This window comes from Antedon bifida, chromosome 3, assembly GCF_963402885.1.
Source record: "Antedon bifida chromosome 3, ecAntBifi1.1, whole genome shotgun sequence".
NCBI lineage: Eukaryota > Metazoa > Echinodermata > Crinoidea > Comatulida > Antedonidae > Antedon > Antedon bifida.
The window spans coordinates 29159039-29170741 of NC_136228.1; the positions used below are offsets into that span (position 1 = coordinate 29159039).

At 32.9% G+C, this 11703-nt stretch overlaps 1 protein-coding gene across 1 annotated transcript; it reads right to left on the reverse strand.

The window, feature by feature from the left end:
• Positions 1–789: 789 nt before the first annotated feature.
• On the reverse strand, positions 790–11260 carry LOC144836896 (amine oxidase [flavin-containing]-like). Its single transcript, XM_078691815.1, has 12 exons — positions 11192–11260; positions 10812–10934; positions 8720–8807; positions 7985–8156; positions 7192–7306; positions 6761–6912; positions 6382–6562; positions 5861–5949; positions 5533–5706; positions 4435–4521; positions 3996–4075; positions 790–3127 (listed from the first exon to the last, which is right to left on the reverse strand). Exons 2-12 carry the CDS (start codon positions 10915–10917, stop codon positions 3022–3024), a joined length of 1350 nt encoding a protein of 449 aa, XP_078547941.1. The 5' UTR covers positions 10918–10934; positions 11192–11260; the 3' UTR covers positions 790–3021.
• Between the last annotated feature and the right edge of the window lie 443 nt (positions 11261–11703).

The window sequence follows — 11703 nt, forward strand, 5'->3', positions numbered from 1 at the left end:
CCTACGAATGTATCATGCTTTTTTCCATAGTCTCTCTAGAAGCTCAACAGTTCTGTGAAGAAAGTATCTCATATCTAAGGAGTAACGCCTCTACCCCGGAATATGTACAGTACTATAGTTTAGTTTAATTCTTTTAGGATTTTGTTAATTTCAAATAGTTACGTTACACAAAATATTTACTACTGATTTTTAAATAAACTTAATTGATAGTAAATCATTATTTCGTCTCAGGGGACATTGCTTTCTCCAAATTTGGAGCAGGTTTCTGGAACCCTCTGCCACTAAAATCGATAGATTTATTTAAGAAAGGTCTTACTTGTTTCCTATGCATTAGAATGTGAAGCGCCTTGATCAATTTTGAAAGGCGCTATACACATTGTATTATTATTTATTATAATATCAATACAAATCATCATTTAATTTCATTAAAACTGTTACGTCAAAAAGTCGAGCCGAAATTTTTGTGAAAAAAATATTTCTTGTATAGTCGTATCTTGGAGGGATCACAGACATTTGTATCGATATTAATTCCCAGTAAACGGTGTGGTATATTTCCTGTTGAGAATTTGGGAAAGGAGGGGCGATAAAAACTGTAATGCATGTATATGTTTTTAATAAATTTCCTCAAGTTATGTACTAAACTGTATTATATATGCAGTATTTTCAAATGTAAAACATTTCGATTTGGTTATTCAAATCTTCTTTAATAATTATTTGATGTTGTTGAATATTAACACAGTATAGTACATCGATTTTGCTCAAGTATTTATTTATTTTATTTAATAAGCATATGTTCAACAAATACATTCATCTGGCTTCCAACGAATATTTCAGAAAGATTTTATTTATTTATTTATTAATATTGAGTGAATATTAATATTTTTAAAAAGGCTTTTATTGTACACACACATTGATACATTGTGAAATTAAGATTAAGTGCTCCAAAGGAATTTTAAATTTGTAGTTAGAAGCCCCAGTAAGGTTCTGATTCGTTAAAATAATATTTTATTAAAATGTAACCAATTTCTTTAATTTATGAAACAATAAAATCAATAATAATTATTATTGAATAATAATTATTATTTAATAATTGTAGTACACAGTTCAGTACTAAATTTTGCATAGTTTAATCTAAATTTAAATTATGAATTTTCATTTTATTTATTTGCCTGAGTCTTTGAGAAAGTTATCAATGACCGCCTCTGTGTCTCCCAATTAAATACTTAATTGTTTGTGTTTCAATGAAAGGATAAAATAGAAATAATATAAAAATAAATTTCACAATAGTGTCTTAATGTGTACAATTGATATTAAAACAGGCACACAAAGAAATATGAAAATGTATTATTAGAATTTACCGAGTACTAATGAATATTCTACTTTGGAAAAGTTTATATTTTAGTAGTTTTATTCTCCCAATTCCCTGTGCTGTATCTCAACATACTATACAGCATCTCATTTATATCATGTGGTGCCTGTATCATGTAAGGTTTATAAGTTAAGGGTTAGGTTACTAGGGCCTACTAGGTACATGTAAAACACACATGATGTTTATTACCAAATATTCCTGATACTTCGGAAATAGATACAATACTGAGAATCGGCTGTTTTATTACCATATACAGTATAACCTTATAAAGGCTGTTCATTATTACACAGTTGCATTCAAGAATTTCTTTTTTCTATTCTATTCTAATTGAAAAAATAAGTATAAAATAATGATAATTTATTAGTAATTTGTACACTTTCAAGGCATTTTTAAAATCAGGAAAAAAAATTTGTCATTTTTTCCTAAATGAATGGTTTAAAAAGACGTGTTCTTCATAATTATAAAATAAATATGATTTTGGTTTTTGGTCTAAAAGGGCGCCAATAAAAGTTGTCGATTTACAACCACATAATTAAAATATTAATTTTGTTTATATTTATATAATTTTATTTTCTAATAGTCAACTCTCTCAATACCAGACTCTCTGAAATTTGGAAACTCTCCAAAACCATATAAAATGTATACAAGGTCTGAAATACATTTTTACCATTAAAAACACATTCAAAATACCAGACATTCCATAAAACTAGACATATTTACTAGTTTGACAAAAAAAAAGTGTGATGTGCCCATATATGGGAGTGATATACCCACATATGGTAGTGATATAACATCATCATGTCCATATATGGGCACAACACATTTGTTGTCACATAAAGTTTGGTAGAGTATAGACAGAGCTTTAGGCCAGCACAAGGATGGCATCTGGTATTGGGAGTGTTAACTGTAGTATATTTATATGAATACACCATGGTGTGAATAATGCCCTATTAAGACTATAAGCTTCAGTTATGATAGCACACACAAAATATTATTTATATATCTAGATATTAATTCTATTTTATTTGTATACTACTACTTAATGTTGTTCCGATGAGAAGTCATTTGAGATCTCCACTTCAGCTATATATAAAGCTGCTTTCACATCGTGCCCGTATTCAGTCCGGGGCCCGTATGCGGTCTAGCACCCTGAGGAAGATATCTCGAAAAAATTGTACGATTTTAGCACTTAAATGGCTTCTTGATCCATCGCACCAAAATCGGAATCCGAATCAGGTACGAATTCAAATCGTATGAATTGAACCGATTTTCCATGATATTTTTATCAGGGTACTGAACCAAATCCGGGTGAGATGTGAAAGCAGGTAAATATTGTATATATTTATTACCAATACAAAAAATATAGTATACAAATAATAGTATACAGTACTATAATAACAAAAATTAATTAGTTTAAATATTATTAGATAACTTAGCGGCTTTCTAATCATCATAGAAAAATATAATTTATTTAAAATTTAGCATTATCTAGTTTTGGTATAAAAATTAAAAAACTTAGTTTAATTAATATTTAGCATAATTATTAAAGCCGCTGGGGTAGAACAAAGATTAGAACCAATGACACTTAGATTGGTATAAAGTGGGTTTTTTAAATGCTCAACTACAGTGCCACAATATATTTAAAATTGTATTCACATACAATCAAGCACTTCATTTGCTACCCGATATCCAACTTGAACAGCGCCCCCTATAGTATTGTACCATTCCATTGCTGTATGTCTATCTGCCCAGTGAACACTAAAAGAAAATGAACAGAAATCTCACAGCTGTCTGCACATTTTATTATATGTCTTTATGCACATGTGGCCAAGGATTACCAATAGTAAATTAATCACTCTGTCCTATTAGATAGGTGGTAATTCCCCTGACATGAATGTTTTTACTTGGTGAGTCAGAGACCACAGCAGTGAAAAGCAAATATTTGTTGTCTTGTTGAGTGGCTGAGCAGTTTAAGACACAAACCATAGCCATATCGGCACAGGTTCAAGGCATTCCGCAACCATAGATCTGGTGGTAGAGCAAGTCTTTTAGAAAGTCCAGTGTACACATCTGGCTCATGTGCACTTAAATAGAACCGAGTGCATGTTCTGGTACATTTCAGCCCTGACAAAAGGATGGCTAAAGGAGTAGCAATTTGAATGCTTAACAGCCCAACAAGAAGTGGATAGAAATCACCTTGGATGCATCTACTTGATAGATTGACCCTTTGACCTTTAATTAAATCAAATGAGCAAGCAATTGGAAGGGGGAGGGTGTGTGGGGTTGGAGTGAAGTTCCTTTTTCAAACTAGAGACGAACATCAGATGATTTTGCTCTTTTGTGAAAAAATTAACCCCTCTGTAAAAATCCTGGCTACATGCTTGGCAAGCACAACTCTGAGAAACTTTCGATGCGACCTGCATGTTTTCCAGTCATGAAAAATTACCAGGCTGTTCGCATGATAAAATTTTCTTGTGCGTGCATGAGTGAGTTTTGTTTGTATGTGCAGATATTGACTTTTAACAGGTCAATGTAATGCAATGACTACTGTTTTATTAATTGTGAAGATTATTTTTGATGAGTGAAGTGAAAATTAAGCCTAGTGTGTATATGAATGATACATTACCTGTGGAAGGGTTTTCTTCTATCACCCAATGAAGATGCAGTTAGCAGTTTGTCTCCATACTTCCATGGTCCACCCCAAGCCTAAAAAACAATGAAAATTGTTTAGCAATTACTGTAGTCATAGACATATTAGTCATACAAGCCTTATTTTTCCATCCTAAGATAATAACAGAAATGTGTATCGAAAAATAAACATTCATATTAGAATACGCATAAGTGTATCCTTGATCTTTGGTTAATTATGCATCATGTTCATTATTTTACACTAATGAGTGATGAACAGCACTATTGAACATTCAGCTTTTTGTAACATGAGGTAGTTGACTGATCTATTTTGAAAATCAATCTGTAGTGTGTGCCGTCTATAACTGCTCTTTTCTGCATCAAGATTTACGATAATATTAGCTCACATTCAGAATTACAAATCGATATTTGCTTACATGATCAGCATAATCTAGAACATCAACATTTTCCATAGGGAAGTATTTCGCCAACAATTTCAAAACCTCAGATTTTCGTTCTTCAGGCTGTAAAACAAATGCAAATTATCTTTTACACTAAATGTCCAATAAGAAAGATACATACATACAGTACTTCAAGCAATGAAATATACACCATCATGTACATATTTAAAATGTTAACATCAGAGTAGAATTACTCGCAGAGATTTCCTTTTATATGTTATCAAAAAAAATTTCAACTAGCATACACTTTAAAAATCTGCTATTTGAGGGAACACATTGAGATTATCTTGCCAGACACTTTGCTGTATGAGGGTACTTTGCAATTCGAGAACACTTTCCCAATTGATGGGACTTCACCATTTGGGAACAGCTTACAACTTGATGAAACATTACCATTTGAGAGCACTTTCCTATTTGAGGGGACTTTACCATTGCCCATCCCTTTCAGAGCACTATACCAGTTGGAGACACCTTACACCTTGATGAGACATTACCATTTGAGAGCATTTTCCCATTTGAGGGCACTTTCCCATTTGAGGGCACATTACCATTTGAGGGCACATTACCATTTCAGAGCACTATACCAGTTGGAGACACCTTACACCTTGATGAGACATTACCATTTGAGAGCATTTTCCCATTTGAGGGCACTTTCCCATTTGAGGGCACATTACCATTTGAGAGCACTTTCCCACTTGACGGGACTTCACCATTTGGGAACAGCTTACAACTTGATGAAACATTACCATTTGAGAGCACTTTCCTATTTGAGGGCACTTTACCATTGCCCATCCCTTTCAGAGCACTATACCAGTTGGAGACACCTTACACCTTGATGAGACATTACCATTTGAGAGCATTTTCCCATTTGAGGGCACTTTACCATTTCAGAGTACTATACCAGTTGGAGACACCTTACACCTTGATGAGACATTACCATTTGAGAGCATTTTCCCATTTGAGGGCACTTTACCATTTCAGAGCACTATACCAATTGAAGACACATTACACATTAATGAGACATTACCATTTGAGAGCACTTGGCAAATCTCTACAAATTCTTTAAATTCTTACAGTTTTGTCTCCCATTGGACCTGGATTGAGCACTCCACTTAATGCTGGATTGCCATCAGATGACGTAGCATCAAATATTGCTGTGGCACTCCACTCTCCCTCTCCAGTAAGATGTTGCATGGTTCCTGCCATACTAAGTACCTCTCCAGAATATCCTTTATCTCTCCAAAATGCCTGAAAAAAACATATCATTATGAAATACAATTACTTTCAAAATATTTTCTTTCTAAGTTTTTACTGTATATTATTAAAGAGCTGTTTATAATAATAATATTAGTTATCTTTACAAAAAATAGTGATTTTATTACAATATATAACATAGCAATACCTTTGCAAATGTGATCACAAAGGAAATTGTGTTTGCGATGGGTAATAATGGAGGAAATACTGGCGCTGACGGTACAAATTCTATTTCGTCTATAAAAGATACAATCAAAATAAAAGAAACCAATAATAAATAGCTTTGTAGATCTTAATGGACGATTAAATACTTAATTTTTTAGAATTTAAAAAAAATAACCCTATAAATAAAAATTAAACACTAATTTTAATACAAAATATAAAGAAATAGAACAAAATTATGTAGCATTTTGATGGATGAAATTGTCATGGTTACAAACTATCTGGGCTGAGGGATTTCAAAGTATTATAGCATTTATTTATTTTCATTTATTTTATCAAAGTTACTTTCACACTCCATAACAGTTACCCTGGATAGAACACAAGTTTACAGTAACTTGTTTTCACTAAAAAGGACCAACAGACAGGGTTTGCAAAGACTCAACTGAAATCTTATTACCCTCTTATTAAAAATTCATCTCTTGAAAGATAAACACACCCATCACCTACCCCTTCCTTCGGTAACTATAACTTTCTTGGCAGTGTATGTTTCACCAGACGATACCTCTACGCTAACAAGTCCATCTCCTCCCTCGTTTGTATGCTTTATAGACGTGACCTTTGAGTTGAATTTTATGTTTTCCTTTCCTATAGCCTCTACAAGAGCATTTACTATTTTCTCTGCACCACCCTAAACATAAGCAAAATCATTAATTATTTACAGAAACATTTCCATTCATTGTGGAGTGTTAATACACATAGTAATGAAGCAAGTATGCCTCTTTAATCATCCTTTTTACACCGAATTCAACCCCCCTTCATTACAGCATATGACCTGTAGTAATACAATAAGTGTGTAACTTACCGAAACTGATCTGAACATAGTTACCTTAATTCTGTGAAGACCATCTTTAGAAGAACCTAATAATCCATCCCATCCACCAGTGGAACCCAGTATATACTCATAGTATAACACAGAAATGTTCTTAGGGTCAACACGTAGAACAGATCCAGCAAGCGTATCAGCCATATCCTTTGCAGCTATGTTGCAAAAAGAGAAATACTGGTAGTAGGACAGATTTACTGTATTGGTATAGCACTCCTGGGTTAAATGCTTGGATTTTTATTTCCATTGTTTTAAGGCCTACCATATAATTGTTGGCAGTTTATAATGTCAGTAGCTGGGCAATTATAATGTTTAAAATTAAAGACAGAAGAGTACAACTCCTTTTAACCATAATAGTGGTTTTCCTTGAATAGGGTGTCCCAAAAGAGGGGTTTTATACTGTATTTAAAAGGTATCATACAGTGCTGTATTACCTTGTGTCCAAAGTGTTTTTAGTTTGAATTCATCCACACTTGTCTTGTCAAGTTCATCAGCCTTAGTACTCTCACTAGGATTGGTCAGATTCATCTTCTTGGCAGAACCCTCAAGCTAACAAAAATAAAGTTGCATTTTAATAGCCATCAGCTGCTGAAAGAAAAATGTGTTGGCAAAATGCATTTTTCAAACTAGGGAACTAGTAGAACCCAAAATATTGTATGCATTATCAGGAGATTTGTCTCCATATTTAAACAAAAATGGAAAAACTGGCCTTTAGCCGGAGGCAGAAAGATAACTCCAAATATTGGGAGACTTGGGTGGTCATAGAAACCCTGAAGAAAGTTCATCAATTCATAAATGTGTGCCGCTGATACAAAAGCGTTTGTTCAATAAAGTTTATCTTTATCTTTAACACTGTAAAGTACTATTAAAATTGCATTCGGAAAACTAGAAATAAAAACAAATTTTGGGCCACTAAAAAAAATGGAGAAATTGGCCTTTAGCAACAGGCAGAAGGATGACTCAAAATATTGGGAGACTTGGGTAGTCTGAGAGACCCAGAAAGATCTGGAAGGTCATCTATTCATTGACACAGTTTTTATTAAAATTGCATTAACACGCTTTTTATCAAAATTGCATTTGGAAAATGCAAGAAAAAAAATGTGGCCATTCAAAAATGTCCAGTATTTTGAAAGATTACCAATATTTCCGGTGAGCACAATACAGCAGAAAATAAAACTAGTTTTGTGGCATTGACAGGCATATAGATTGAAGTGATAGTTGTCATACCTTAGACATAAACCTATGCAGGTCGATGAGTGACGACCAAGGTAAAGGTGGAATAGAACCTGAGTATGGTTTAATAGTTCCATCTCCAAGCTGTGTGATGCGTTTGCCCTTTGGCTGTGGATAGGTCTCTATTTCAAACTCTTTCAGTAACGACATCAACTCTTTTTGGGCTCTGCAAGAAAATAATTATGTAAATTATATTTCAATAAAGTTCAAATATGTTCTTTAAAAGTGTACATATCTGTGAGAATATTACAGAACAATATAAATTTCTGTCATCATTATTACCATAGAGAAAAAGAAAATTGTAAACATAATAGGTGATCCACCTATGAAAGATCACCTGAAAAAAAAGTTAAGGGTTTTTCACACTGATGACGGCATGATTCAGATGGCGCTGGCAAATCAAATCGGACATCAGTGTTTCGTTTTCGCACGGCTACGCGGATAGCGATTGGCACATAGCAGCGTGGAGAACCGTGAAAACTAAATATTGACGTTCGATTTGATTTACCGGTACCAGACTAGAACCGTGCTGGAACAGGTGTGAAAGACCCTTTATACAGTAAACTAATAGCTGTTATACTGTACACTAAATGTATTGGAGAGGGCCAGGAGACAATCCACAACCCACTAAATTCCATCTATAAAACATTCTTTATTAATTATCAATATCATTTAAATTATTTTTATCCATTATTTTTATAAAAATTGGAATATAAAACTGTTACAAACTTTTGGACAAAAGCGCCCCCAACATCGTATGTATCTGTACCAGACGCTGCTTTAAGGTTCACCGACAGAATCTGTCCACCTGCACGATCTATAAAAAAAAATAAAAAGTTGTTATTAAATTCCTTCTATAAAATATCAATTAAAGTCATAATATTACTGTATGTTACTAAAAAGGCATTTCTTTCACCATTATAAATAGCATTGTTAATGTTAAAATATGATAAAAGAAATGAATACAATCTTTTTAAACAGTCTTTCTCATAATTCCAGTGTAAAGAATATAATCTTTTTATAATTATGTTTTGCCACAAAAAATTAATAGAGTATAATAGACATTGATGATATCTACTAAAGATCTGCTGTCTACACTATCAAAACTAGTTTGACAAAAAAAGTGTGATACATTATGGCCAAATACTGTATGGTAGTGATATGCTCAAATATAGTAGTGATATGACATCATCATGTCTATATTATGGGCACATCGCATTTTCTGATCACTTAAAGTTTGATAGTGTAGACAGAGCTTTAGTTAAAAGATAGAAGTAAATGGTTAGCTTCAGATACTGTATCTTATCGTTCTAAAAATGTTCAATCTTTTTGTGAATGATATTGCATTCAAAGCATACAAAAAGTGTATTCATTTAACTGTGAGAGGCTGGATACATAACCATTACACCAAACTCTCATCCACAACTTGTTAGTGTGCAGTTTAGCCTATTTACACTTAGGACTAATAAAATTGTTTTTTTAAATATATTTTCCAGGGACATTTTATGTAGAGGAATTTTACAGTAGGTGGAGGTTTGTTCTCTCGGAGTACCCTCTAGTTTTCTCATACAAAGGGTATTACAATACAGTTCAAGGCTAGTTCATCATCATACTAAATGTATTTTATAAATCAGTGTAGATACCATTGTTCGAACTACAGTGTTTAAACAACTTATCACAAAATGATAGCATTGTATCATGTCTACAAATCACTGTAGTTGATTCACAAACTTTTATACCATTTTTTATTGGTCTATAAATAGCCTGCATTGTTAACAATATTATTCTTAGGTTGAAATAAAGTATCATATCATAGAATATCATAGGGCCTAGATTGGATCTTTGAATCTAGAATCTTTGAAGACATAAAGAGTTGTTGTATTGCATTTGAACAATATTGGCGGTCGTCAGATCAACTACTTATAAACACCCAAAAACCTCAACATGTTAAAAAATTCTCTTGGCCATACATACTACAGTACTTTATGTCATACTGTATATGTTATGCGCGATTTGAACGATTTGCGCAATTTAAAATTGCGCAAAGAATTCCTTGCGCAATTTGAATTGAAACATCTGTTTCAAATTGCGCAAGCAACGTATTAAATTGCGCAAGTAATCTGCAAATTGCGCAAGGTTTTTCGACAGTTTGTGAAATCATGCACACCCATATTTTTATAGTAATTTCTAAGAATGATTAAAAATTAAAGATAATATCGCATTTCCTTATTTTAATAGTGAAAATGTTGTTATTGTAAAGCATATACCAACGAAGACCCGACAAAGGAAAACGAAGCGGTGGTGTTCCCCGGCGGGCGGCTATACTACTCTAGCCTACTACTGGCTATGTTTTGATAGCAAGTCTAAATGGTGGACTGGTGGCGGTAGACTATGTTGTGTATTACTGCCTTAATTTTTGTTATTTTTACATTCATTTTGATTTATTTCAAGTTACAATGAGTGATAATATTATTTAATTGTGAATGCCATTTATGTTGTGTATTATACACATGTTATCTTCGCATTTATTATGTTTCATTTTGAGTTATTAGTTTCCAAATTAATTATTATTGTTAACCAATCGTCGACGTTAGCATCATGCATTTTAATATTGCGCAAGAAAATCCTTGCGCAATTTCAAATTGCGCAAGAATTATTTGCGCAATTTCAAATTGCGCAAGGAATTTTTTTGGGCAATAAAAATCGTTCAAATCGCGCATAACATATATATTATTAGGGTCACAAAGAGTCAAATATTGAACTTGTCCATCATAATTACATACAAACTAGCCAGTTCAATTGTGTTGAATGATATACTTACCTGAAGCTTCAAGAAGGGTAATTTTGGCATCAGGTTTCTTTTTCAAAATATGATATGATGAAACTAGGCCAGAGATACCTACACCAACGACAACAATGTCGGTCATAATAATGTAATGTACTCCTTAGAAGAAAAAACAGACTTAGTTTATTTAAACACAAAACGGACGGTAAATTTAACATAACACACCTTTGCATGGACATTAGTGATGTGCTTTAATGGCGTTCCATACATACTGTATTGCTTTTATTATTGGGGAGATACAAAGTATTATTAACCAAAAACTCAAATGCATTAACTTTAATTAACGTTAATAAGCGGCACTTTCTATCATTAAAATCCTAGGCCTACTATACTACCCAAATAGGAAAATTCCCTACCTAGCCGCCTGACCCGGATCCGTCTGTGTGACTGTTTTGTTTCGCTTGGCACTCTCCGATCCTCATCACTTTGTGTCACACACACAAACAAAAACATCGTGATTTTAATTTGATAGAGGGCAGCAGCCTACTTTCAAAGTTGTTTAAAGAATAGAGATTATCTCGGGAATAAAACATGAAAACATACAAAAAAGTAACAATCCCAAAATACTGACATTTTGCTTTTAAGACCTAAAAGTAATCTGTTGTGTGATGTTTTGGGCAGCCGAACATCTCATTAAAATTGACAAATCCTTGGTCCTCCCGAATATTTTTATTTACCTGTAAAACTGTAATTTAAAGCAAAAACAAATTGTCCTCCAAACAGGTTTTGGATAAATTAACCGTTTACTTTTTTGTTTTACTCTAAATCAACAACTTTATAAAACTGCAAAACGACCTATTCAAGTGTGTCTTTATTACTAAGCTTACATTTATTATTATCCTTATTTTCAAAATCCTCCTCATCATAT

Coding starts and splice junctions, on each gene's coding strand:
- LOC144836896 (XM_078691815.1), bottom strand. CDS start 10,917: ATGACCGACATTGTTGTCGTTGGTGTAGGTATCTCTGGCCTAGTTTCA. Junction 5,950..6,381: donor TATAGTTACCGAAGGAAGGG/GTAGGTGATGGG, acceptor TATCTTTTATAG/ACGAAATAGAATTTGTACCG. Junction 4,076..4,434: donor TTCTAGATTATGCTGATCAT/GTAAGCAAATAT, acceptor ATTGTTTTTTAG/GCTTGGGGTGGACCATGGAA.